The sequence below is a fragment of the Phoenix dactylifera genome, chromosome 11 (genome assembly GCF_009389715.1).
Source record: "Phoenix dactylifera cultivar Barhee BC4 chromosome 11, palm_55x_up_171113_PBpolish2nd_filt_p, whole genome shotgun sequence".
NCBI classification, from domain to species: Eukaryota; Viridiplantae; Streptophyta; class Magnoliopsida; order Arecales; family Arecaceae; genus Phoenix; species Phoenix dactylifera.
In genome coordinates, this window is record NC_052402.1 from 27,229,452 (window position 1) to 27,256,962 (window position 27,511).

The following is a 27,511-nucleotide window of genomic DNA, read 5'->3' on the forward strand; positions in this document are numbered from 1 at the left end:
CCCCGAACTCGCCTTTTAGGGGTGTCCTTAGCAAATGGGGGGGGGGGTGTAGAGAGTATTTAATTTTTTTTTAATTTTTGGGGGGTGTCCTGAGCAATAGGGGGGGTGTATATAGAACCACCCCTTACCCAATTGTCCTTCCTGATCCGAATGACTAATCCGCCCCTCCTTAATTCCAAAAACCTTTAGGGCTCGTTTGGTTCGCGGGAAGTATTTTCCCTCCTAGGAATACTAGGAAAAGGATACCTAGGAAAGTATTTTTGGCATGTTTGGTTAACCATGGAAAAGTGATAAATTTCCAAAGTGCTCATGTTTGGTTGACCATCCACTTTCCTAGAAAAGTTATGTATAATTCCTATTATGCCCTTAATAAAAATTAGTTCTTTAATGCCTCTTTAATGCTTCTTTAATGTTGAAGGGTCTTTTTGGAAAAAAATAAAAAAGGAGTGATTTCCACCTCATGGGAAAGTAACTTTCCCATGTTTCTCATGGGAAAGACTTTTCCATGAAATATGGGAATCATATTCCCATGGGAATACAACTTTCCCATCTCTCTCCTTTGAAAACTCCAACCAAATAAGAGGCATTTCATTACTTTCCCGTTGACCATACTTTCCCCCCTCCTTTTCCTGCGAACCAAACGAGCCCGGGCGCATTGGTTAAACGATATAAAGACTACATGAAGGTTACCTGATTAAATGAAAAGGTTGTTCCTATGAGCTCCAATAACAAATCGTTAGTTTAACTGAAGAATTAAAAAAATAAATAGATCGTTCTTTTCGTCTCATGTCGATGGATCTTCTCAATTGGAAGATCTCTCATATAAATAATACACATTTTAGTTGTAGAGCCTAATTCTAATTATTTTGTTTTTTGTTTTTTTTGGTATGGCGGCTGCCCACTCTACTCTAGTGTATGACCTGCCAAAAGAATCAGAGACTAAAACCTAGCTCATATGTGAGGGAGGGGCCTCCCGATGTGGCTAAAGTACCTCTCCAGAATATTGCGCAGCATAGGATGCAATCCAGTCTGCAGCCTTGTTCGCATTTCGGTACGCGTGCACCATCTGGAAGGCGCTGCAATCTCTCAGCATCAGCCTGATGTCGCTCAGTAGGGAACTGCCATCCCCCAATTATTTTGTTTCGAAGCAAAGATATTAAACATGTTAAATGGATCGACTTGTTTATAATTCAAACTCATTTAGTCCAAATCCAAATCTAGTTATAGTAGGTCGAATATGGGCTGGATCATTCTTTGCCGGCCCTAAGAACAAGATGAAGCCCAAATAAGCTAGCTCACTTTTAAGCAATGAGCCCTCTTCTGCAACTTTCTGCACAATGCAGGGGGATAATGGAGGAGATAACAGGGGGAGGAGGTTTTGAGCCACAACGGTTTGAGATGTTGACCACGTCTGGGCTAAGTTAAGCATCGATCAAAACTTAGCCTAAACTTGATTAAGTTTCAATTTCCAGGCCCAAGCCTAACCTGAACCTTTTTCAAATCGGACCATAGTTCTGACCTATACCTACCTTGGCCTGATAGACCTCGCACTGACCCAAGCCTACTTTCAGTCTGAGGTGTGCTCTCATTAGAGTATGAAAAAAATAAGTCATATCATTTTCTATATGGAATTATAAAAAATAGATGTTTTTCGAAAGAAAAAAAATGAGAACAAAAAATGGAGGGTAACATGCGGAGAATAGATAGTGGTAACAGTGAAGTATGATGATATGCCTATTCCATAAGTCCTAGCACTACAAAAGAAATGATATATTCTGGCGCTTTGTTTGGTCTTTACCGACGCTTTTAAGCATCGGTAGATTTCCTGCCAACGCCCTCCAAAGCATGGTAAGACGTCGGGCGGGTGGGGGTGGGCTCAGTTTACGCTGACGCTTCAGAAAGTGTCGGCCTAAAACAAAATGTATGCCAACACTTTTAAGCGTCGTTCATCTGCGAGTTAACCGACGCTTAAAAGCGTCAGCCAATATGGATCGACGCTTAAAACCGTGGATTTGTGCCGGACTAGACGGACGCTTACGTGGGTCAGCTCTTAAGCGTTGGCTTATTTTCGTTTTTGTCCGATGCTATAAAGTGTCGGTAAAGGCGTGCTAGATATTGCTATTGTCGGTGCTCTTTACGTCCCTACCAGATATATATAGAGAGGTGTAATTGAAGTTCAAAGTTCGAAGAAGGCACAATTTTAGCTCCTCTTCCCTGCGTAACCACTCTTTACGTCCCATACTACATTCCAAGCGTTACTCATGGGTTTTGAAAATGTGCTGCTCTCATACAATCTAAAATATTTGAAACTGGATAGCTGCGATGAAGGAGAGGAACCCCCATTACCTTATGGATATGGCAAATTTCTTATGTTTACAACTTCAAATTTCTCAGTAGTAAAAAATTTATAAAAGATGCTTAGCGATGTAAGAATGAGCAATTTACTGGAGCTAGGCAGCTCCAAAACCAAGAGGCAAATGACCAAACGGTGTAGGAGGATATGTGACTGATAATATAACACAACTGCATTATATGTTTTTTTTCTTATTTTCTTATTAACACTCTACTGATATTAAGTTACATAAAACCAACTACTAGAGTTGAGATCGCAATATAGCAGCTACACATTAGCAGATTCCTAATTCTTTCTTACAACATATGCACGCATGCATGTTTGCATGTCCGTATGTATGCATGCAGTATGCATGTATGAATGGATTCATTCATGTATGCATATATGTATGGATGTATTCTTGCATGCAGATACATACATACATACATACATACATACATGCATATATATATATATATATATATATATATATATATATATATGCATGTATGTATGAACGTGTGCATGTATGCATGCATTTAGATATGTATATATGCACATATGCATGCAGGTATGCATGTATGGATGTATGTAGGTACACATGGATGGATAGATGAACGTGCGGATGTATGCATGTATGTATGTATGGACGGAAAACTACCGAAACAGATCCCTTTTTTTTTTTATTATTCGGGAAAGCTCTAATGAAGAAAACTCATACTTATTAGCAAAAGCTTTAGATCAGAACAAGATTTCCTTCACCAACAAGTATAACAAGGATTCAGCCAAAGCTATCTAGACACAATCAAACTGAATTTTGCATGACATAACCAGCAGCAAAAAATTGAAAATTTGTTTTAAGGCCCACTCTGGAAGATCTTATATGTAGCAGCCCAGACATTCCGTACATCGATGCCGTCCTGCGTGACTGCAAGAAATAAATAGTTGGATACTCCAAGCAAGCCCCTAAAGCTAATACTCCTAGGCCTCCTTCTAGTCTGACTTCCCTAATGTTAGGTGGTAGCATGCTATGCTTATCTAAAACTGCTCACACACGGCAATCCCAACTGCAACTGCCAAAACAAGAGGATGCACGGATTCTGGATGGATGTACGAATGTATGCATGCATATATGGATGGATGCATGCATGTATGTATGCCTACTTGTATGCATGGATGGATATATGTATGCATGTATGGATGGATGTATGCATGTGTGTGTATATATATGCATGCATGCATGCATTTTAAGTTTTTTTTTTTTTGATACAACGGCTGCTCACCCTACTCTGGTGTAGATGCAACCAGCAGAATCAAGAGATTCAGCTCAACATAACTATGGAGGAGGGGCCTCTTGATGAGTCTAGAGGACCTCCCCAAAATACTGCGTTGCATAGGAGGCAACCTAGTTGGCGGCCCTGTTCGCCTCCCTATACACGTGTTCCGCCTGAAACTCACTACAATCTCGTGCCATCCGTCGAATGTCATCAATTAGAGGGCATCCGTCCTCCCTTCGCCCCCTCTCTCGTATCCAACCAATCACTACGGCCGAATCTCCCTCGAGGATGATACGCTCTGCCCCAATCTCCTCCTCGTATGCGAGATGCCTTCTCATGTTGCTCTGAGTTCTGTCCCTAAAGCTGTCAACCCATAAGTGCATCCCCTGCCTGCAGTTATAATATGTAAGTCATGATCCCTGATCACAAAATCCGCTCCTGCTCTGTCTTTATCATCGACAGCAGTACTGTTAAAGTTCACCTTAAGATGGCCGAGGAGTGGGGGCTTTCATGAAATAAGAACGAATTTGAGTGCTGAATCAGCATAGCGGAAGTCTCAGATATCCTTAGCCATCCTAGCTAGAACAGTCACAGTAGCCTTGATAATTTTTGCTGCTTGATGGGAAGCTCTCTCAGCAATGCACCTCGGTGCTTCCTGTCTGTCATTAAGCACCCGGGCATTCTGTCCAACTAAATGTGATATGCCATGTAGGCACACATAATCTCCCACTTCGTCGTCCTCAGGCTCTGCCTGGCCGCCCATATCTGGCACAAAAGGTCGTCAACTGATCGGGTAGCCCAGAGCGTCCTACTCCAGATCTGCTCTGCCCGCAGTCAGCCTAGCACGGTATCGTAAGTTTTCATGGAAGTGGGAATTTCAGACTGTATGGTTGCCCAAAATGCTTGTAGTAAGGACTCCATGGAAGTTTGGCATGCTAGAATTACAAATCGGCTTCAAGAGGAGCGTCTGAAATCACCCGAACCACTTTGACTTTCACCACTTTTGAGCAACCAAACACACCCTCAGTATGCTTCCCTTCTTGATTGATGGGACTAGAGGGAAAGAACCTGGTTGACCAACGGTACGGTCCAACATAATGATGCATTACTAAGCTTGTCAAAGAAGTACATTATAAATAGAAACAAAGGTGACAGGATAACTAATCTTGGCCAATCGATCAGTAAATGACATTAACATTTAGATTCTGTTTTCAATAAATAGTACGTCACAAATCTTTACATTCAAATATATCAAGCATGTACATGCTAAACGTAGAAATTTTTTTAGAAAAGTAAAAACAATCAAAAAGAAAAGAAATTGATCAGCTTACAACGACATACTGCATTGGATGTTATCCCATCAAAAGGTATCAATCTTAAGGGGCTAGCTTGGACCGTCAATGGCTGGAAACTGTGAAGCTCCGTGATCTCCATGTCTACGGACTGTTCAATCAATTTTTTTAAAGAACTATGGATGCAAAGATTTGACAGCTCCAGAGCATTGCATACTAAATAGCAGAATCAATGTATCTTCAACAGATTCCTACTCTCGGATTCTACTGTTGCTGGAAATTGGACCCGGGGGCGATCGTCGGTCGAGGAGGGGGAGCGGCAGCGGAGCGGCTGTCCGTCGGCGAGTGGCGTCCTCCGTTGGGGTGCCTGCAAAAAGCCGGTGGCCGGGTCTTCCGGCGCCGGCCCTCCGACGCTCAAGTTAGAAGGGGGGCAATCTATGTGAGAAGAAGAAAGTGTGTTTCTTAGTTTTTTTTTGTCCCCCCCTCTGAAAAGCGAAGGTTCCCTTTTATAGGGGGGGTCGGTGTACCTGTGTGTGATTGGACGAGGCCGCTTGTACGGCTCGATATGCCGCTCAGACTGGCGCACGATCAGGTGAATCATTGCATTGATGTTGGAGGCATGGCCGAGATCAGGAACTTATCATCGTTAATTGGACTCTGCTGGGCTGACTTGCCGTGGCGAGTTGCGGGTCCGTAGATAACTGGAGCCATGCGCATTAATTGTTGAGTAAGCCGGCGGTATGCATTAATTGTTGAGTAGGCCGGAGACTTTCATCAATTATTGAGTGATACAGGGGTTTGCAGAGATCACGCGTAATAAATGCTGGGACAGCGGCAGGGTATGGCCTTTGGCCAGACCTCTGAGGGGTACGGCCGTAGTAGGTGGCTGACGTGGATAAACCTTTGAGGTCGGAAATTCTCCAGGTCGGAGGCTCTGAGGTCGGACGCCGACCTCAGTTGTCCGAGGTCGGCGATCATGCGGCCTTCTAGTGGCGGGGTTACTGTATTACCGGAGGAAAACCGTATTCCCCCAACACTACCCCCCGACTTCCGAGTCCGAGCAGCTTGCAGGCTCGGATGCGGGAAGTAGAAAATGTCCTTGCGGTTATCGAGGTCGGAGAGAATCGCGTCCGCGTCCTTACGTGTCCGGGAGCTTTTATGACGGAGTTTGCGTCCTTTGGTACCTCGAGGTCGCCTTTAGGTGGCGGACTTATGACGGGGTCTGCGCCCTTAGGCATCCCGAGGCGGCTACAACGAGGACAACGCCCCTTGGATCTCCGAAGTCGCTCCGTTCGGAGAACTCATGATAAGGATTCCTGGGCCCAATGAGGCGGCGCCTCGATCTCGTGGTCGAGGCTTCCCTCTTAAATAGGTACGTCGTTTCGTGCCTCAAAGTGAATAGGTGGCACAATCCAAGGTCGGGTGTTTCTGTTCTCGTATTGGTGGGACAACGATCAGGGAAAGCGGGGGCTAGATCGACGCTCCACGTGTCCCTGAGGCCTATTAAACGGAGGAAGCGGGAGTGGCGTCCGCTCGTCTTTCAAGATGGTCCGGTTTTTCGGACCCATGATGAGGCCGCGAGATCCGATGGAACGACGCTTCGATTTCGTACTCGATTCATTGCTCTGGATTCAATACAGTGCTTCGGCTTCTGAGGCCGACACATGGCGCAATCCGAGCGGGGGGCGGGAACCGAGCCCGCCGATCTGGGCCGTTAGGGGGGCCTATATAAACCCCACGAACCTGCCCTAAAGGTTCTATTTGGTTGCCTTTGTCTTTGCCGTCTCCTTCTTTGCTCCTCCTCTCAACCCAATCTTGCCGACGGTGCCCGGAGCAATTTCCGGCAACTTCCCCGTAGGTCTCTACCCTGTACCAGTTAGGGTTCTTCTTCCCCCTCCTCTTCATTTTCTTTTCCTCCGGCTTGTTCCACTTTCCTGTAGGATGGGTTCTGGTCCAGAGGATGTGGGGTCGAGTCTGTCGGGGGAGGAGTTGGAGTTGATCCGCTCCCGGTTCTTCTTCCAGCCCGGGTTTCGTCTCGAAACCGCAGGGCCGGAAGACAGGGTGACGCGGCCGCCCCCAGGTCGGATCGCGATCTATCGCGAGACGCTCTGGGCCGGCTTGCGGTTCCCTGTTCACGAGTTCGTGAGCAACCTGCTGGTAGAGTACCAACTCGTTCCAGCACAGCTTGCTCCGAACTCGTGGAGGACCATAATCGGATTTCTGTCCTTGTGTCTTGGGCACGGGATCCCGATCTCGGTGAGCGTTTTCCGCCGGTGTTTTTTATTGAAGAAAAACCCGGCGGATGCGGGGTGGCTATACTTTGCCTTTCGGGGCGGTATGTCACTCTTCCAGGGTGCCCCTTTCTCTATTCATGAGTGGAAGGAGAAATTTTTCTTTCTTGCGTCCGAGGCGCCGTGGGGGTTCGACCCGAGGTGGGGGCACCCGCGGCTGAAAGCCCTCAATAGGCTTTCCGATCCCTCGGGGAGGGAGTCGAGGGTTTTGGACTCTCTGCGGGCTCTCGGGAAGGGGTTCAACCTGACCGAGCTCCTACGAGAGGGCGCCTTGGCAAGCGTGGGCTTAAGTTCGGCGCGCCCCGAGGGTAAGAGTAGTCGCATCGCCTTGTTTTTACTTGTTCTCTCTTTTTCCCTAACGGTGGTCTGATACTTAGGAAAATTTTTGGTTTCAGACATCCCTCACATGCCGACCAGCAGCACGTCTCTTTTCTCCCGATTGAAGAGGCGGGAGGCCGAGGCCGGGGGGGCAATTCTCCAGCCTCGGAAGAAGTCGAGGTCGGCCAGTGCTTCTACATCGGCCGGGGCGAGGGGCTCGGAGGCGGGGGCCTCTGTATCTGATCAGGGGCGGACGCAGGACGCTGGCGACGCAGGCACAACGGCCCCTCTCTGTCCCGCTCCTGTCGCCCAGCGGGGGAGGCCGACCCCCATTCACCTACGGCGCCCGGGACCGGCGCCGGCCAGAGGCTCTGAGGTCCCCAGCTCGGAGGAGCCGAGCTCTTCGAGGGCCCGGCGAGAGGAGTCGGGCGAGCCGGGATCCCCAATCCTTGAGGGGAGCTCGGCTATCCATGATGCCGACGTTGCACGAGCCGTGTTTCGGCGTGCAATGCTTACAGCGGACCGGGCCGAGTTTGCCAACATCCCGTTGGAAGAGATCGTCGACGGTACTTACCGTAATACCGCTCGGGTAAGCTACTTTTCTGATTTCCCTTTGGCTGTCGGCGAGCATATTGTAGGTCTTTCAGCTCATAAGCGTTTTCCTCTTTTTCCCTTGCAGCACATTCATGAGGTTGACACCCTGGTGTTCATCGCCCAAGGGTGTCAAGAAGAGACTCGGCGAGTTAGCGGGCAGCTGGAGCCGGCTAAGAAAAGAATCGCCGAGCTAGAGGCGGCACTATCCGAGGTTGAGGCGCAGAGGGAGGCCACTGAGGCCGGGCGCCTGGCTATGGTCGAGGTGCTCGAGGAGGAGAGGGCCGCCCATTCGCTGGCGAAGTCGGCCTTGCGTGCCTCTGAGGCGCGTCTGGGGGAGGCCCAGTCCGAGATCACGGGCCTCAGGTATGAGGGCGGGGTCTTCCGCCTCAAGATCGAGCAGCTCGAGGCCCGGGAGAAGAAGGCGCTCGAGCGGGCCGAAAACGCCGTGGAGCTCTTCAAGGAGTCGGAAGAGTTCCGTGATATGTTGGAGGAGGAGACTGTGGACGGGTTCCTCCGGGGTTTCGAAAACTTCCGGAGGCAGATGACTCGGTTCTGCCCCCAGTACGACCTCTTCACAATTCGTCCGAGGATGAGGGTGGGCGTCGACTCCGATGATGACGTCCCCGATGCCCTCGCGGCCGAGGAGGAGTCCACCGAGGCTGAGGCGGACTCAGCTGCGCTGGCGGCGACGGAGGTTCCCCCTCGCGGAATTACCGAGGTGTCCGCCGAGGTTCCCGCCGCAGACCCCGGGCCCGTGCCTGCCAAAGGCCCCCAGGTCGTCACCATAGACGACCCTGAGGGTGACGCCGATGCTGCTGCCGCCTCTTAGGGCGTAGATTTTCTTTCTTCTCTCTCTTTTTTTTTTTGTTGTAGATGAGGTCGGCCTTCAAGACTGTTGATTGGTCGACCTCTGATCTTGTACTTAGCTTTTCGGCGTTTCATCATAAATGAAAAGATTTCTTTTCACTTCTCCGCGTTTACCTTTCTCCCTTTGTCTTTTTTGCTTGTAAACGAGGTCGGTACTTTTGCCGACTCTCGACTTTGTATCCGAGCCCTCAGGCTGCTTAATAAAGGCATGTTTTTTAGCTGTGCTTAGCCTTTCTTTCTTCTAACTTGTTTGAGTGTTCGAACTCCGATTACACTAACTAGGGGGGCTCCTAGCTCAAATTTTAGGAAATTTCACCAAGTCTTGTAGCTCGGATCCGAAGATCGCGAGGGTCGCCGAGCTTAGTTCTTAGATTCTAGAGGCGTTGGGTTTGGGCCTCTGACCGCCAAGTAGGGCCGTGCTAGGCCGCTTCTCGGAGGTCTAGCCGAGCTTTTCGAGCTCGGTTTTCAGACCGCAGGTCTATAAAGAGGGGTTAGCGCCGTCCTCCGAAGGGGAGTACGAGGCACTAACTAAATCACCACTAGGGCTTTCACAGCTATCTCCCTCGGACCCTGCCGAGGTTTAGGTGCACGGGGTCGGAACCCACGGAGAACATTTCGGCCCTTTTGAGCCTGATCAATGCGCCCACGGTCGAGGTTATCTTCATAAATTTATGGGGGCCGAATTAGGCCCTCGTTCACCAACTCGCAAGAGCAACCCGACCTTGGCCAGACTTTAGTCGGGGTTCCGCCGATAATACGTAGATAAATATAACGAGGCAATCATAAAGCAGGATGTACCTCATGCAGCAGGAGTCAAGTGCTTCAGGTCGACTCAGTAGCCTTCTTTGGCTTATGGTCGACTCAGCTACGTCGAGGCGACGCGACGGTTCTTCCGCGTCGCACTTCTCCTAGGCTGAAGTCGGCAGCTTTGCTTTTCGACTAATTTTTGTGGACGCTCTTTTGTTCAGGGTCCTCCTTCTGGGGACGCCGGTCACAATAGGAGAAATAGTTGCCATCGGAAATCTGTGTGAGCGTTGTTTTGTTGTTACCCACGAACATTTTGGAGATGCTTTGTTGCTAATCACGAACGTTTCGGGGGGGCTGCGAAGGTACTGCCCCGTCGTCCCAAGGTCGAGGGAGCTTGGGACCGGTTCTCGGGGCATTCTGGCTTCAGTCGGAGAGTCGAGCTCGACACCTGAAGCTCGAGCTTGCAGTTGATCCGGTGGTACATCCTGAGGTCGAGGGAGTTTGAGACTCTACGGTCGACTCACGGGGCATCCCGAGCTTTGTCGGGGTATCGTGCGCGAGGTCGAGGGGTCTGGGAACGCACTATCGACCTGCGACGCTTCCCGAGGTCGAGGGAGTTTGAGACTCTACGGTCGAACCTCGGGGCATCCCGAACTTTATCGAGGTGTCGTGCGCAAGGTCGAGGGGTCTGGGAACGCACTGTCGACCTGCGACGCTTCCCGAGGTCGAGGGAGTTTGGGACTCTACGGTCGAACCTCGGGGCATCCCGAACTTTGTCGAGGAATCGTGCGCAAGGTCGAGGGGTCTGGGAACGCACTGTCGACCTGCGACGCTTCCCGAGGTCGAGGGAGTTTGGGACTCTACGGTCGAACCTCGGGGCATCCCGAACTTTGTCGAGGAATCGTGCGCAAGGTCGAGGGGTCTAGGAACGCACTGTCGACCTGCGACGCTTCCCGAGGTCGAGGGAGTTTGGGACTCTACGGTCGAACCTCGGGGCATCCCGAACTTTGTCGAGGTATTTTGCGTCAGGTCGATGCTCTGTCGTCCTGCGATACTTCCCGAGGTCGAGGGAGTTTGGGACTCTACGGCCGAACCTCGAGGCATCCCGAACTTTGTCGAGGAATCTGAGGATCACAAACGACCCAGCATCAGAGGAGTCATAATTATTGAAAAGAGACAAACCATTATAAGGAGGAGATTTGAATCCATGTTCCTGATTGCCCAGAACCCCTAGGGGTTTCATTGGTAATACATCCGTAGATTCTCGGAGTTCCAGCTTCGTGGAATTAGAGTCCCTTCTAGGGACTTCAATTTGTACGCTCCGGGTCGTTGTACTCGGACGATCTGGTACGACCCTTCCCAATTTGGGGCGAGCTTTCCTTGCTCGGTCGGTTGAGAAGCCTCGGCTCTCCTGAGGACGAGGTCCTCTACTTTGAAGAGTTTGGGCTTGACTCTGGAGTTGTAGTATTGGGCCGTCTTCTGTTGATATCTTGCCATGCGGACCCGGGCGACCTCTCGGGTCTCTTCAACAAGGTCCAAGTTGTTCCTAAGCCGGGAAGAATTGGTGTCGGGGTCGTAATGCTCTACCCTTGAAGAAGGGAGGCCAATTTCCAGCGGGATGACAGCTTCAGTGCCGTATGCTAGGTTGAAGGGGGTCTCTTCCGTGGGCAGTCGGAACGTGGTCCGGTACGCCCAGAGGATGTTGTACAAGTCCTCGACCCACTGTCCTTTGGACCGATCCAGCCTAGCCTTGAGTCCCTGCAAGATAGTACGGTTAGTTACCTCGGTTTCCCCGTTTGTCTGGGGATGGGCGACCGAGGTGAAGCGGTGGTCAATGCCGAGCTCAGAGCAAAACTTTCTGAAGTGGGCATTGTCGAACTATCGACCATTGTCGGATATAAGGATACGGGGTAGTCCGAATCTGCAAATTATGGACTTCCACACGAAGTCCCGCATCTTTTGCTCGGTGATCCGGGCTACAGGTTCGGCTTCGACCCATTTGGTGAAGTAATCGATGGAGACGACCAGGAACTTTCTTTGTCCGGTGGCCAGGGGAAAGGGCCCCAGAATGTCGATCCCCCATTGGGCAAACGGCCAGGGGGCGGTGATGGAAGTCAGCAGGGCTGAAGGTCGGCGTTGGATATTAGCGTTCCGTTGACACCGGTCGCACTTCCGGACGAAATCCGTCGTATCTTTCTGGAGCGTGGGCCAGTAATATCCTTGCCGCAGGATCTTATGGGCTAATGCCCGACCCCCCAAGTGATTTCCGCAGATTTCTTCATGGACCTCTCGGAGGGCATAGTCCGCCTCAGAGGGGCGGAGGCATCTGAGAAGAGGAGAAGTAAATGATCGACGATAAAGTCTGTTTTCGTACAAGACATACCGGGGAGCTTGGCGCTTGATTCGACGAGCTTCTGTCTCGTCATGGGGTAGGGTTCCGTCCTGAAGGTAGCAGATGAACCCGTCGATCCAGCTCGGTTCAAAGTCGATACACATGGTAGGTTCTGGTTCCTCCGTGCTGGGAGCCTGTAGGTACTCGAGCGTTGTCCCCTTGGGAAGCTCGCTCATGCGGGAGGTTGCCAGCTTGGACAGCTGGTCTGTCTTGAAATTCTTCACTCTGGGAATGTGCTGAATATCAAAAGAATTCAGAGTAGACGTAAATTCCCGCACCTTTTGAAGGTATTTCTGCATGGATGGCTCTTTTGCTTCAAAGTCTCCCTGGATCTGGCTTACTACCAGCTGGGAATCGCTGAAGGCTCTCAGGTCTTCCACTTTCAGTTCTTTCGCCAGCTTGAGCCCGGCGATGAGAGCCTCATACTCAGCCTCGTTGTTCGAGGCCGAAAACTCGAGGCGCAAGGCTTGCTCGGCCACCACCCCGTCTGGACTGGTGAGGATGAGTCCGGCTCCGCTACCCCCCGAAGTTGAAGACCCGTCCGAGTGTAGGACCCATGGTGGCCTTGGTGCTTCCTCCATGGATACGGATGGCAGCTCGGGGTCGTCCGGCAGGGTACACTCTACGATGAAATCGGTGAGTATTTGAGCTTTGATAGCCGGCCTGGGCCGATATTCGAGGTCAAATTCTCCGAGCTCGACCGCCCATTTGGCGATCCTCCCCGCACGATCCGACCTTTGCAATATTTGCTTCATAGGCTGGTCGGTCAGTATAGCTATTGTGTGGGCTTGGAAGTAAGGCCTGAGTCTCCGAGCCGAAATGATAAGAGCGAAGATGGTCTTCTCGAGTTTGGAGTATCGGGTCTCAGCATCCCTGAGAACTCGGCTGATGTAGTAGACCGGCTTTTGGAGCTTGTCCTCTTCCCGGACGAGGACTGAGCTCATCGCAACTGGGGAGACGGCCAGGTATAAGTAAAGGACTTCGCCCCTCTGTGGCTTGGTGAGTAGCGGGGGAGAGGCCAGAAGGCTCTGGAGCTCTTCAAAGGCCCGCTGGCATTCTTCTGACCACCGGAAGTCCTTCGGCCGTTTGAGGCTCTTGAAGAATGGGAGGCAGCGCTCAGCTGATCGGGAGACGAACCTCCCCAGGGCGGCAATCCGCCCTGTGAGCCGCTGCACCTCCTTGACTGTCTTCGGAGGCGTCATTTCTTGCAGCGCTCGAATTTTCTCAGGGTTGGCTTCAATTCCGCGCTGGGTCACTATAAAACCTAGGATCTTGCCCGAGGTGACTCCGAACGCGCACTTCGCTGGGTTGAGCTTCATTCGATATCTCCTGAGCTTGGAGAATGTTTCGTTGAGGTCAGCTACATGGTGCTCCGCCGCTCGGCTCTTCACCAGCATGTCGTCCACGTAAACTTCCATATTTCGGCCGATCTGGTCTTTAAAAATTTGGCTGACCAGCCTCTGATAGGTGGCTCCAGCGTTCTTTAGGCCGAAAGGCATCACCTTGTAGCAATAGGTGCCCTTGTCGGTGATGAAGGCCGTCTTCTCTTCGTCTTCTGGCGCCATTCGGATTTGATTGTACCCTGAAAAAGCATCCATAAAAGTCAGCAGTTGGTGTCCCGAGGTGGAATCGACGAGTTGGTCGATGCTCGGGAGGGGGAAGCTATCTTTTGGGCAGGCCTTGTTCAGGTCGGTGTAGTCCACGCACATGCGCCATTTTCCGTTGGCCTTCTTTACGAGGACCACGTTGGCGAGCTAGTCTGGGTAGGAGACCTCCCGGATAAAGCCGGCTCCAAGGAGCTTATCCACCTCCTCGGCCGCAGCTCGTTGTCGTTCCGGGGCGGAGCCCCTTTTCTTCTGCTTTACAGGTCTGCTGGTTGGCTTTACCTGGAGTCGGTGGACCATGACCTCAGGGTCAATTCCCGGTACGTCCGCAGGCGACCAGGCGAAGACATTAGCATTGCCCCGCAGGAAGCTAATGAGGTGATCCCTCTCGCAGGCGCCAAGGCCGGAGCCGACCTGCACAGTTAGCTCGGAAAAATTTTCTTGTAGCGGAATTTGAACAAGAAGCTCACCAGGCTTTACTTGCTTCTTCCAAAGGGTGTCCCTCGCATCCAGGGTTTCTATGGGTAGTGAGGGGCCTGTTGGCTGAATCGGCGCCTCGGTCGGTTGCCTTACTCTGTGGGCTGCCATGTAGCACTGCTTGGCAACCAACTGGTCCCCGCGGACCTCGCCTACTCCTCGGCCGGTGGGGAACCGCACGAGCAGATGGCGGGTTGAAACCACGGCCTGAAGGGCATTTAGCCCTGGCCGCCCAAGGATGGCGTTGTAGACTGAGGGCAGACGGACCACAAGGAAGTCCGTTCTCACAGTGCTCTCCCGGGGAGCGAGGCCAACTGTGACAAGGAAGCTGGCCTCACCTTCGACCGGGACCGAATCTCCGGTGAACCCCACCAGTGGGGCATTAATCTTCCGGAGATGTCCTTCTGGCAACCCCATTTTTTGGTAGGCATGATAGTACAAAATGTTAGCTGAGCTTCCATTGTCAACTAGGACACGTTTTACATCAAACTTATTTACAATCATGGAGATGACCACAGCGTCATCATGGGGGGTCTCAACCTCTTCCAAGTCCTCATCCGAGAACGAGATGACTTCATCAGTACGCGGGTGCTTTAGGGGTGCTCCCTGGGCGGCTGCTCCTGCCGAGGCCCTTCCAATCATATTGATGGTGCCGGCGATAGGCCTGTTGTCGTCCGGATTTTCGGGCGGTACGGCATTCTCCGTCGGCCTCCTTTCCTCACATCGGTTCCTCATGAACCGGTTGAGCACTCCCCGACGGATGAGCGCTTCTATCTCGTCCCGGAGCTGGAAGCAATCCTCCGTGTCGTGCCCACGGTCTCGATGAAAGCGACAGTACTTCCTGGGATTACGGGGAACCCCCGTGTCTCGCATGGGAGGCGGGGGTCGGAAGAAGTTCTGACCCTCGATTTCCATCAGGATCTCGGCCCGGGGAGCATTGACAGGTGTGTAGTTCTCGTACCTCCCTGGGTATGTCCGAGGCCGTGGTGGAGACCTCGGTCGAGGAGGGGTCCTCCGCTGAGGTCGTCCCTGCTGCCGGGGCGGGCTCCTCAGTCGGGGGAGATTCTTCTCTCGACGGGGGGATCGGCTCCTTTGTCGGCCGCATTCCTCGCGACGTTTCTTCTGCTTCTTTGAGGCGGGCTCAATTGCTCCCCGCCTGGAGGCGACTGCCTCCTCGGCCTTGGCATACTTCCGGGCTCGAGCCAGCATTTCGGTGAAGTCGGCCGGGAAGCTCTTCTCAATGGAGAAGAGGAATCGGTAGGAGCGAACCCCGGTCTTCAGAGCCGACACGGCTATCGACTGGTCTAGCTCGCGAACTTCCCACGTGGCGGCGGTAAAGCGGTCCAGATACTCCTTGAGGGATTCCCCCTCCTTCTGTTTGATGTCCAGGAGGGAGTCTGACGTCCGTTGTTGGCGCCGGCTGGCGGCAAAATTGGTGGCGAACTGCCTGCCAAGTTGCTCAAAGGAGGATACCGTATTCGGCTTTAGTCCAGAAAACCAAAGCCGGGCGGTCCCTCGAAGAGTCGCTGGGAAGGCCTTGCAAAATACAGCTTCCGAAGATCCTTGCAGAGCCATGAGGGCTCGGTAGCTCTCCAAATGGTCGAGAGGGTCGGTCATTCCGTTATAGGGCTCCACTTGAGGCATTTTGAACCTCGCTGGGACCGGCTCATCCTCGATTTGGCAGGAAAAGGAGGATTTGGTAGTGAACTCAAAGTCTCCCTACTGCCTTACCTTCCTACTGTGGAGCGCTGCGATCTGGCGCTCCAAGTGCTCAACTTTTCTGTCGAGCTCCCCAACCCGTGGGTTTGTCGTCGTGGTCTGCTCCGGCTCGCGGTGGTCTGGGGCTGACTCAGCCTCAGAGGGTTGGGGTCTTCTGTTGAGATCTCCCCCCGGTAGCTCTCTCTGGGGGAAGTCCGCTCCTCGTCGTTGGCTCTGGAAGAGCCGTGGAGATTCTGGCCTAGGAGAATTGGGCCGTTAGGAGGAAACTCCGGCAGGGCCTGGGCCTGCGGGGGGTGTGTTGGTAAAGCCTCCTCGCACCGCAGGCCTTGAACGGCGGCGGCCAGGACCTGAACTTGCTGCATCAAAGCATTGAATTGCTCCGGCTGAACCTGGGGAACCGGGTCAGCCGGAGTAGGTGGATTCTGGACGGAATGTCCAGGACTCTGTGGGAGGCGCCGGGAGGTATTGGAGGCTCCCTTGCTTCTCAACTTCATGATCGCTACTCGGGCCCTTCCTCTAGCGCCAACTGTTGCTGGAAATTGGACCCGGGGGCGATCGTCGGTCGAGGAGGGGGAGCGGCAACGGAGCGGCTGTCCGTCGGCGAGTGGCGTCCTCCGTTGGGGTGCCTGCAAAAAGCCGGTGGCCGGGTCTTCCGGCGCCGGCCCTCCGACGCTCAAGTCAGAAGGGGGGCAATCTATGTGAGAAGAAGAAAGTGTGTTTCTTATTTTTTTTTTGTCCCCCCTCTGAAAAGCGAAGGTTCCCTTTTATAGGGGGGGTCGGTGTACCTGTGGTGTGATTGGACGAGGCCGCTTGTACGGCTCGATATGCCGCTCAGACTGGCGCACGATCAGGTGAATCATTGCATTGATGTTGGAGGCATGGCCGAGATCAAAGACTTATCATCGTTGATTGGACTCTGCTGGGCTGACTTGCCGTGGCGAGTTGCGGGTCCGTAGATAACTGGAGCCATGCGCATTAATTGTTGAGTAAGCCGGCGGTATGCATTAATTGTTGAGTAGGCCGGAGACTTTCATCAATTGTTGAGTGATCCAGGGATTTGCAGAGATCACGCGTAATAAATGCTGGGACAGCGGCAGGGTATGGCCTTTGGCCAGACCTCTGAGGGGTACGGCCGTAGTAGGTGGCTGACGTGGATAAACCTTTGATGTCGGAAATTCTCCAGGTCGGAGGCTCTGAGGTCGGACGCCGACCTCAGTTGTCCGAGGTCGGCGATCATGCGGCCTTCTAGCGGCGGGGTTACTGTATTACCGGGGGAAAACCGTATTCCCCCAACATCTACAAATAGCACGTATGTGCTTTCCTAAGACTACTAACTATAGTAATTTATTTCAGAACCAGATCTCTAAGGGAAAATCCGCATTAATAGGACTTGCATCAGATTTATGGCAACTAGAAGGTAGATTCAGGAATCTCATACTGCATAAGCCAACATATCAACTCAAGTAGTCTCCGCAATCACCCTATATCCTAAATTCCTAATACACACTTGAGCAGTTAAGACTAGCAATTTCACCAGTAGTCTCCGCAAGAGCACACCCCATCTTTGAAATGGTGGAATCTTCTGGCATCTCTAACTATAATCTCCCTCTTCACAATCTTGGATATGAACTTGGTTGCAGTATGACAATCCATACATACCCTCAAGTTCTTAATCACTCTCAAGACCTCCCCTTTTCTTTGTGCTTAAAATCCCAAAAGCAATTGCCAGTCTCTCACTGTGCCCACATAGCATGTCTTCCTTTGCTTCTTCGTTCAAATTCACCAGCACACATTTTGTTTCTGCAATGTATCCTCCGATTGCATCCTCTCCTCCAGGTTCTTTATAAGCATGTAGATCTCGTCAGACCTCGGGTGGGACCGATCAAATGAAAGGAAGCTGTGTCTCTGCCCTCCAATCTCGATCGAACTCCAGCCAGGAGACTTTGAAACCTTCCTCTCTTTCATTAGCAGTCTCATCTTTGCAACCCCGTCCCAACGTCTCACAGTTGCGTAGATGTTAGACATCAAGACATACCAACCTGCATTGCATGGGTCTATTCGTAAGACTTGTTCTACAACTCTCTCAACCCATGGCAACATTCCCATGAATCTTGCAAGCATTCAACAGTCCACCCATACTCCAGGATCAGGCTCCAGATGCATTTTCCTAATGAACTCCTCTGCCTCAACTAGTCTTCCAGCCCTACCAAGCAAATCAACCATGCAACTACAATGCTCCAAAGTAGGCTTAATACAGTACTCTTCAGTCATTTTCTTAAAATATATCTGACCCTTATGAACCATCCCTTTATGACTAAATCCTGATAGAAGTCCAACAAAAGTAATGCTATCAGGGCTAAATCCAGATTCCATCATTTGGTTAAATAGAGATTCTGCCATCATCGGCTAATCCGTGCATCCCATATCCACATATAATCGCCGTCCAACTGATAAGATCTCTTCTTGGCATCTCATTGAAGACTCTTCGTGATTCTTCAATGCTCCCACATCGAGCATACATATTTATGAGTGCTGCACCCAAGTGAACATTTATCTCCATGTGGGCACTTATTACCTGTTCGTGAACCCATCTTCCTTTCTGCAGGGCTCCAAGAGAAGCGCAGGCCTGCACGATGCTCACCATTGTCATTGCATCATACTGGACCCCCAATCTCTGCATTTGGTCAAATATGGACATGGCTTCCTCACATTTCCCATTCGATATATACCTGTGTGATATTCACATATGTATATGGAGACCAATGTTAGTTAAGTAAATAACGATTACTGAACCTTAAATCTCAAAGATACTCATGAATGAGTACAGAATAAAAGAAAAAAAACAGTGAATTCAAGCAAAAATAACAGAACAAGAACACTGTCGCAGGCTCTGGGATTTGTAGATCGATCACTATGTAGTTACAAACAATCAAAGCACGATAAAGAACATAGCTTTCTTAGCGTTGGTGGCATTAGAATGTCTTAAAAGATAAAATGCTATTCTTTTAAATCAAATCATGGTCCTCCTGCCTCTTCATGTAGACTATTTCCCGAGTCTTGGACTACCATAGATAGATAAAATGGTGGCAGTCTCATTTTGTGAATCTGGACTAGTAAGGTAGGATTTCTACTCCCAAACTGCTTGGAGTAACTAAAATGTAACTAAATACTTTGGATAGCACCAAGAAGTTATCCATATAAGCATATTGGAAATTTTTTAAGACCCACCCAGCAATCATAGCATTGAAGGTGGCGGTACCTCGCTGGGGCATTCCATCGAACATCTCCCTCGCGGCGCGAATCTCCCACACTTGGAATACATGTCAACAAGAGCCGTGGCCACAAAGAGGTTGGAGTCGCACCCGAACCTGACGGCGTCCTCGTGGACCCTCCGGCCGTCGGGAGCCGAGCGCACGCCCGCGCAGGCGGGGAGGACGAAGGTGAAGGTGAAGGCGTTGGGGCGGAGCCCGCGGGCGAGCATCCGCCGGTAGACGTCGATGGATTCTCGGAAGCAGCCGTTCCGGGAGTGGGCCTTGATGGTCTCGTTCCAGAGGAAGAGAGGCGGCGGGGAGGTCTCGGAAAAGGCCTTGGCGAGGATTCGCTCGGCGGGAGGCAGGTGGTTTGGAGAGGAGGTAGGCGTGGGCGAGGCGGGTAAGGAGGAAGGGGTGCTTGGAGTGCTGGGGGGATTTGAGGATTCTGGCGTGGAGTTGGGGAAGAAACGATAAGCTACCATGTCGCTGGAGCTCGGAGAGGAGGCTTTTGAGGCTGTCTGCTCGTCGGAGGGGCTCTTTTGGCTTCTTTCCTGGGGATCTCGCGATGTCATGGAGTTTTGGAAGAGGTACACTTCTGCTCATTCTGGGCAACGCCAGGCCCTGGGCGTCGTTCAAGCGGTAGTTTTGAGTTGTTTCTCCGAGAAACATATTACTCAGCTCAACTCAATCAAATTTTAATCTCAGGATTTTCGGGTACATCAGCGCGGAATAATCTAATAATTCTTAAAAATTATTTATCTGAAAATAATTATAAAAAATAAATTTTACTATATTTGGTTAATAGAAACTAACTGAAAAAATGATAAAAAAATACTATATTTTTTTTTATATGAAGGTCAATGTGAACCATTTTGAATATTGAATATATTTACATAAATTAATAAATATTTAAAATTAATTATATATATTAAAAAGTATATTTTTTATAAATAAATTTTAGTATTTTTAATTTTTTATTAAGTAAATATATTAAACACAACACCATTAATTAATTAATCTGGAAAAAACTATATCTTTAGATAGAGAATTAAAAATTTGGATTTAGGATAATCTTATATTGAGATAAGATTAATAATTTATGGATTTCAATAAAAAAATTGAGATATTTCCATCGAGCAGTGATAATTTTGTATTACCTCTACTCGGTAGTCTGGCATATGAACAAAAATATCACCCTCTGCATAGTATTTGGTTTTACTTTTTCTTTTAGTAAAATAAGCATGAGAACCACCATTTATTTTACCATCTCTTGCATCCCCGTTTTATACTAAATATAGTAATCTGACATGAGATTTGAAGTTCAGTTCCTTCACTCTGCCTGAGTATAATAAAGAGACGGATGCTGAGGAGTGAGAAGAGGATAAGGCTGAGGTCGAAGAACATAAGGAGGGCATCGAGGAGCAGGTGTAGCATGGTGAAAGCACCGCTGATCCAACTTCACCCATTGCCGATCTTCCATAGCCCAAGGTGGCTGAGGTTACCTCACTAGGTCCCGAGAAATAGGATTTGGTATATGTCTTCTTCTTGCACTTCTTGGCGCCACTGCAAAAGCGCAAGACAAGATGGATGGTTTTCTTTTTGAGCTTGATGACCATGTTGGTGTTGTCGGCCCACGGCGAGCGTGACCTTCTTCAAATCCACCAATCTCATAAGACTTAGCTTAAGCGGATCTTCTCAGCATACTTATATTTCTCGGTTGCCAAGATACTTCTATCCTATAATATTTGGAATTTATAAATGTAAGTACTTTTGTTCGTACTTTGTGATGGTTTGCCATGATCATTCCATGGCTTAAAGTTGCATAGCTCATTTCTATGTACCTTGGTTGGCCGAGTTTTGATCAGACTGCCTTGGCAGGTTGTTATTTAGTTGCCTCATCAGTCACTTGAACTGATCTATCAAGGAAGGGGTTATCTGCACAAAGCCGGCGCTTTGCCCTCCATTCTCAATGCTGCTATGTCGAGGTCGAGGACTTCAATTTTATGAGCATAGACCTGTAGGTTGAGATTGCGCGGAGGGATGTACCTTAGTTCCAAGCTATGTTGCTTGTCAATGAGACCTTTTGACATCCCAAGGTCAGAGATTGGAGGTTGTAGATCGGAGATTGAAGTTCCTCAGGGCTCCTACTCCAACCTGATGAGGTAGGAGGATTGAGATTGAGGTGTCTAAGAGCAGATTTCAGGAGGCTTGTGTTTATGATTAGCTCGGACCTTTGCCCCTGCTTGTTGTTGCTTTTAAGTTGGTGGGCTGTGCACACTATGTCATTGCTGGCAGCTTGGCTTCTTACCCCGGTGCCTTCTTCTCCTACCCAAAGAGGTGGGTTGTTTTGGCTTGCTGGGTCTTCTGTTGGTTAGATTTCTGGACGGCTAGTACCTAGGTGATCAGGCCAGACATGCTTCCCTCCATCTGAGCCTAGTTTCGACTAGGTATTTTATCGACTCTTGGCCAGTAGCCTCTTAGGAGGCTTATCCGGCTTTTGATGCTTGAGTGCAGTGCTATTGGTGGTCTTTGCGAGACTTGTCTGACACTTCGTCCATAGTTGGCGATTCTTGGCAAACTTGATAAGGCACATAGGGACAGATAGGTGGAAAGCTTGCTCGATTTGCAGTGCTGGAGTGTGGCACCATTAGTGATCTTTGGAGACTCATTCGACATTTTGGCCATGGTCGACAATACTTGGCACACTTGTTACGCCAACGACGATCGTGATCAGTGGTTTGTTGGAGACTTATCAAATCAGTTGCTTTGGGAGATCTTTTTATTGATGATCGACGCACCCTACCTAGAGCACTTGGCTATTTTTGGAGCACCGAAATGAGCTTCATTTATTATCAGTAATAAAGAAGTACAGAGTTAAAAATTACAATTCTTGTTGATGATACACTTAGAGGTATTAGAGTTCCATGCCTATGGTATTGATGTTTCATCAAGATGCTTCAAATTGGTAAGCACTAGGTTGGATGATTTCTATGATTCCGAAGACCCTTCCTACTTAGCTGCAAGTTTTCCGTGGTCATCCTGCCGAGTCACCTTGGTTTTTCTAAACACAAGATCTCCTAGTTGAAAGTGCTTTACCTTAACTTAGGAGTTGAAGTACCGGGCCACTCATTATGATAGGCCGCCATCTTGACTCGTGCTCGTTCTCTCTCTTCTTCCAATAGGTCCAGGTCGGCATGGAGATTTTCGGTATTTACTGCTCGTTGTACGACTCTACTATAGGATGGGAGGCCGATCTCCACCGCAATTACAACTTTGGTGCTGAAAGCAAGATTGAAAGGGGTCTCTTTGGTTGAAATTCGATGAGTGGTACGATAGACTAGAGAATGCCAGGCAATTTATCTACTTGGAGGCCTTTGGCTCAATCAGTCTGGTCCTTAAATGTTGCAAAATAGTATGGTTAGTTATCTTAGCTTCTCCATTGGCTTGAGGATGATCAACTGAGGTGAGCCGGTGGTTCATGCAAGTTTGGGCAGAATTTCTTGAACCGAGTTATCAAACTATCGATCATTGTCGATGATGAGGACTCGAGAGATTCCAAACCGACAAATTATAGATTTTTAGATGAAACTTCGAGTATTCTCCTTGGTAAGGCTGCAAATGGGTCGGGTTGACCTGTGACCTGACCCGATTAGATCCGACTCGACCTATTTTGGAAGACCCGCAGGTTCAGGTCGGGTCCTCAAATTGGATCCGACTATTTTTTGGGTCGGGTATGAGTTTACTGAATCTGAATCCAATCCGAGCCATTATTTTCTTGAATCTATTTTGGGTCGTTTACACTACGACCCGATCCGACCCGAACACCTGACGCGAACCTGAAATCCCGCACTGGTGCATTGCTGTGGCCTAGACATTTGACCCACGACTAAACTCGGAGAGGTATAAATTGAATGCACAGACAGCGCTGGGGTTTCTTCTCCGCATCCTATTGCCATTCTTCATCTCCGAGTGCCGCCTCCTCCTCCTCGGGCCCTCCTCCGAGCCCCTCCTCCGAGCGTCGTCTCCTCCCAAGCACCTGCTCCTTCCGAGCGCCTCCTTCGGCTCTGAGCGCCTCCTCCTCCAAGCGTCGCCTCCCGACTCCCGACTCTGGTGAGTCCCGACTCCCGACTTCGCTACTCCAACAGAGGTTCGATTTCCTTTATTTTTTTTTGTGTTTACAGTGATTTATTCTTTCTGAAGCTGTGAAGCATGATCCGAGTCCAAATCTGAAGTGTATTCCAAATGTTTCTGTAACCATGATTGCTCTTTGCTTGTTGGCTGATTTATTCTTTGATTTTATATCAGTAACCATGGAGTCACTAAACAAGTAACAAGTGACTGATTTTGGCCCTTCATCGATAGTTTGTGTAATTTTCTTCTGTTTGCAGCCAGTTGCTTCTACAATAAACACTATTGGCAGTTTGCTTCTTTTGCAACTATTGCTTCTAGAAGAACTTATTTACATGCACTCATACATGATTTCTCGAGTTTGATTAGCAATGGAAAATTCTAGAATTGAATGGGAAAAAGAATATGGAAGAGTCATATCAAGTATGTCTAAGAGGATGAACAAAGGTAGGTGAAATAGGGCCAGAGAATTACAACTCAAATGTAAACATTTTGTCTGAAATATCTTAGCTGCATTTTTGAAAAGACTTAAAATGTAGTAATCCTTAATCAGATTGAATGAGCCATATCCAAATCTTTATGAGGTTGGCTTTAAGGAACATTTTTGGGAAGGTCTGAACTTGCAGTGATATCTAAATTTCTTTCTCATTTCCTTTCTGATTGAATATGAGAACTCAAGAAAGATGACCACTTAACACCTTACTTTTAGTGGATAAACCATTGTGATAATTGCAGGCATTGCCTTGTCCTCCTAGCTACCTACTTTTGCTATTAAAATTTTGGCAGGTAGACAATGCTATAGGTTTTATCTGAAGCCTACTTCTATTTTGTTCCAACTCCATTCTTTTGTCTGCAGGGCATGTGTGCATTCTTTTTAAATGATGTACTCATTTCCCGTTTTTCTTCTGTATATTTGGATGCATCTATCTGTATCATTCTGTTAATAAGTGTGTCTTGTAATCTGTCAGACAATTACTTGAAGTAGCAATCTTGTACGCCATGCAATGGCATGAATATGCTTGCTTGTTGTCTGTACCATGGCTTTGTTTTTGACCTCCTGTCCGTTCAAACAGAAGCAGCCAAGCCACATGTGCACACATGTTTTGTGCTTTAGCTCCCTTATAACATACTTATTATAGGTCTAAAGTTTTCTTTCAGTTCCATGAAAATGGGATATTGTGTATCTGCTTTTTCTCTTGCGATCTCATTAATTCATATTAAAATATGGTATGAAGAGGTAGGTTCAAGGGCTGGTATATGTTGGGGCAATCATTTTTCTTTATTAACTGTTATTTTTTTTGTTTTTATCGTATAAAGTTGCATTTCATGCTATACATTTTATTGAATTCTATGCAAAATAGGTTAATGTCTATGATGGATAGAATGAAAATATAGCTGAAGTTTCGAGTGTACTTCGTTGCAGCAGTTCTCAAGCTATAGAGCCCTCTAATACAGTCTCTCTATACAGTAGCTCCAAAGTGAACAAAAAAAAGAGGTCGAAGATATAGAATCATTATTGTGGTAGAAAACCAAAAGGATAAGGCTAAATGTAATTATTGTCATTTTATTTTTCAGCTGATCCTAAAAATGGGACAAATCATCTTCACAAACATATAAAGAACTGTAAGATAAAAAAAAAATCTTGATGGGAAACAAAAAATATTAATAGGCACTGTGACTTTAAAAAATGGTGTTCCATTAAACGAGTAGTTCTCCATTCATTTGATCAGAAAAGAAGCCACGAGGATCTCACGAGAATGGTAATTTCTACAAGAGATGCCATTTACAACAATTGAAACACCCAGCTTTTCAGATGTTTATTAGGAACCTTAGACCATAATTTCATATTGTTCAAGAACAACATTGGCTTCTGATTACTTTAAAACATATGAATAAAAAAACGAAGACTTGAACATTTGTTCAAGACGAACTGTAGAAGAATCAGCTTTAACATCGCGACATGTTGTGCCAAGGTGACAACCCAAGAGGGGGGGTGAATTGGATTTTTTAAAAATATGTTCCCTAATTTTTACTTTGAATAGAATGCAGCGGAATGATAAGATGTTATTTACTTAAAGCTCTAGGCAATTAGAAGTAAAGCAGTGGAAAATTAAGCTAGAGCAATTATACTATGGCTCTAGGGTGCAATTGATCTAAAATTAACTTATAGTTGTATGATCAATTTTAATCTATGTGTATGGTAAGAATGGAGTGGAAGCTAAGCAAATTCTAAACAATCACTTATAACTCTATAGAAAACAAAGCTAGAGATATTACACAATCAAGCATGAATGTAAGGCATGAAATACAAGAGATAAGGCATCACAAACACAAGATGTATAGTGGTTCGGTGCACCGCAGCACCTACATCTACTCCCCAAGACCTCTTGGGAATTTCACTATAATCCCTCAGATTACAGTCGGTTATTTTACAAGCTCCACAACCCAACTTGTTGTTTTGCGAGATCACAACGAACTCGGTTGGTTTTCACAGGCTCACCGACTAGAACCAACCGATTGTTTTCACGGGCTCACAATCCAACCCAGTTGGTTTTCCCAAAGGCTCACCAACCACAATCTTACCAACGATTGTTTTCCGGGTTCACAATCAACCCAGTTGGTTTTCCCAAAGGCTCACCAACCACAACCTTACAATGATTGTTTTCCGGATTCACAATCAACCCAGTTGGTTTTCCCAAAGGCTCACCAACCACAACCTTACAACGTTGGTTTTTCCTTTGGCTCACCAACAAACCTTAACCCCCTGATTCAATCCCTTGATTGAATCAAGTTACAAGATATTAGAACAAGAATTTAAAACAAATACAAGCTTCTTAAATAAGCAAATATAGCAAATATAAACAAGTAAAGTAAAGAGAAGAAGCCCTCAAACAAATTTGTAGATGAAGGAACTCGGCTTCTTCTTTACTTGACCCTCTTCTTATTTTGAATGAAGTAGAGGATCACCGAGGCAGCACACAGTTGGAGAGGAAGCTTTGGATTCACGTGGATGTTCTTCTTTTCTCTCTTTTACTTTGAATGGCCCTTTTGTGCTTTTGGGAGATTTCCCTTGTAATCTCTTTTGAAATCTCTTTCCTAAATGTTCTCTCCCACTTCCATCCCTTTTTCCTAGCTCTCCTCTTGATTTTATAGCTTTAGAGGGAGTGGAAACAAAAATCTAGCCGTTAGAGACAAAAATAGAGCCGTTGGAATCAAGAAAAAACTAGCCGTTATGCCTCCCAGCATGCTGGAGTCGACTCGGCTGAAGTAGGAGTCGACTTGGTTGAAACAGGAGTCACTTGTGAATACTAGTCTGTCGCACTGTAGCTGGGAGTCGACTCCGCACTGTAAGCGCTGAAGTAGGAGTCGACTCGAGCACTGTAGCACTGAAGTAGGAGTCGACTCGAGCACTGTAGCGCTGAAGTAGGAGTCGACTCGAGCACTGTAGCGCTGAAAATCAACTCTCTGTTTTTTATTTGTTCTCAGTCGGAGTCGACTCGTAGAGTATCGGAGTCAACTCGAGCACTGTTTCTTGAAACTCCAGAGTGCCAGAGTCGACTCTAAACTTCCAGGAGTCGACTCGAGGACTATTCTTTTGAATCTTTCTTCGAATTTGCTCCTCTAACTTGAATCATTTGAACTTGAAACTTGGGCTAATAAAGTGTAGCTTTCTTCCAACTTTTCTTGAGAGCTTTTGAGGCCTTTCTTGTATTTTTCCAACTTGCTATGTTCCTTGCAAAACAAATTATCTTTTTTCTTGCAACACAAACATTAGTATTTATACTTCAAGGTTTTTGTGATCATCAAAATCAATCTTTAAATCAATCTTTGGGTCATCAGTCTCCCCCTTTTTGATGATGACAAAACTTGGAGTATATGCAATATAAAATATATTGTGTTCTAGAAGTAATGCATAGCTAAGTTGTTTGAAGTAGAAATATATATCTTTAAAATATACTTCATGATAATGCTTAGATTTAATCAACTTAACATAATCAAACATAAAGCATTATGAGCATATACTTAAGATATTTCTTCCCCTTTTTGACAACATCAAAAAGATAGTGAAACATTAAGCACAAAGATAAGAATACTCAAATATTTCTTTTCTTATTGTACTCTGATTTGCATGTCAAATTATTGCAAGAATATGAATCATATAACTCAAGGCAATAATGTTAGAAAAAGATTAATGAGCATAGACCAGAGCCAATTAAGATAA

At 47.9% G+C, this 27,511-nt stretch overlaps 1 protein-coding gene across 1 annotated transcript; it reads right to left on the reverse strand.

Annotated features, from left to right (window-relative positions):
• Positions 1-17,689: 17,689 nt before the first annotated feature.
• LOC103718846 (putative pentatricopeptide repeat-containing protein At3g49142) lies at positions 17,690-19,643 on the reverse strand. The gene is made up of 4 exons (XM_039132151.1): positions 19,231-19,643; positions 18,359-18,639; positions 18,037-18,231; positions 17,690-17,949 (listed from the first exon to the last, which is right to left on the reverse strand). Exons 1-4 carry the CDS (start codon positions 19,641-19,643, stop codon positions 17,690-17,692), a joined length of 1,149 nt encoding a protein of 382 aa, XP_038988079.1.
• Positions 19,644-27,511: the final 7,868 nt, after the last annotated feature.

Excerpts from the sequence above, each read along its gene's own strand:
- LOC103718846 (XM_039132151.1), bottom strand. The coding sequence starts at position 19,643 with ATGGTAGCTTATCGTTTCTTCCCCAACTCCACGCCAGAATCCTCAAAT. Across the intron at positions 18,640-19,230 it reads GCCACGGCTCTTGTTGACAT|GTATATATCGAATGGGAAAT; the intron begins GTATTCCAAGTG and ends AATATCACACAG. Across the intron at positions 17,950-18,036 it reads TCCTGGAGTATGGGTGGACT|GTTGGTATGTCTTGATGTCT; the intron begins GTTGAATGCTTG and ends CATGCAATGCAG.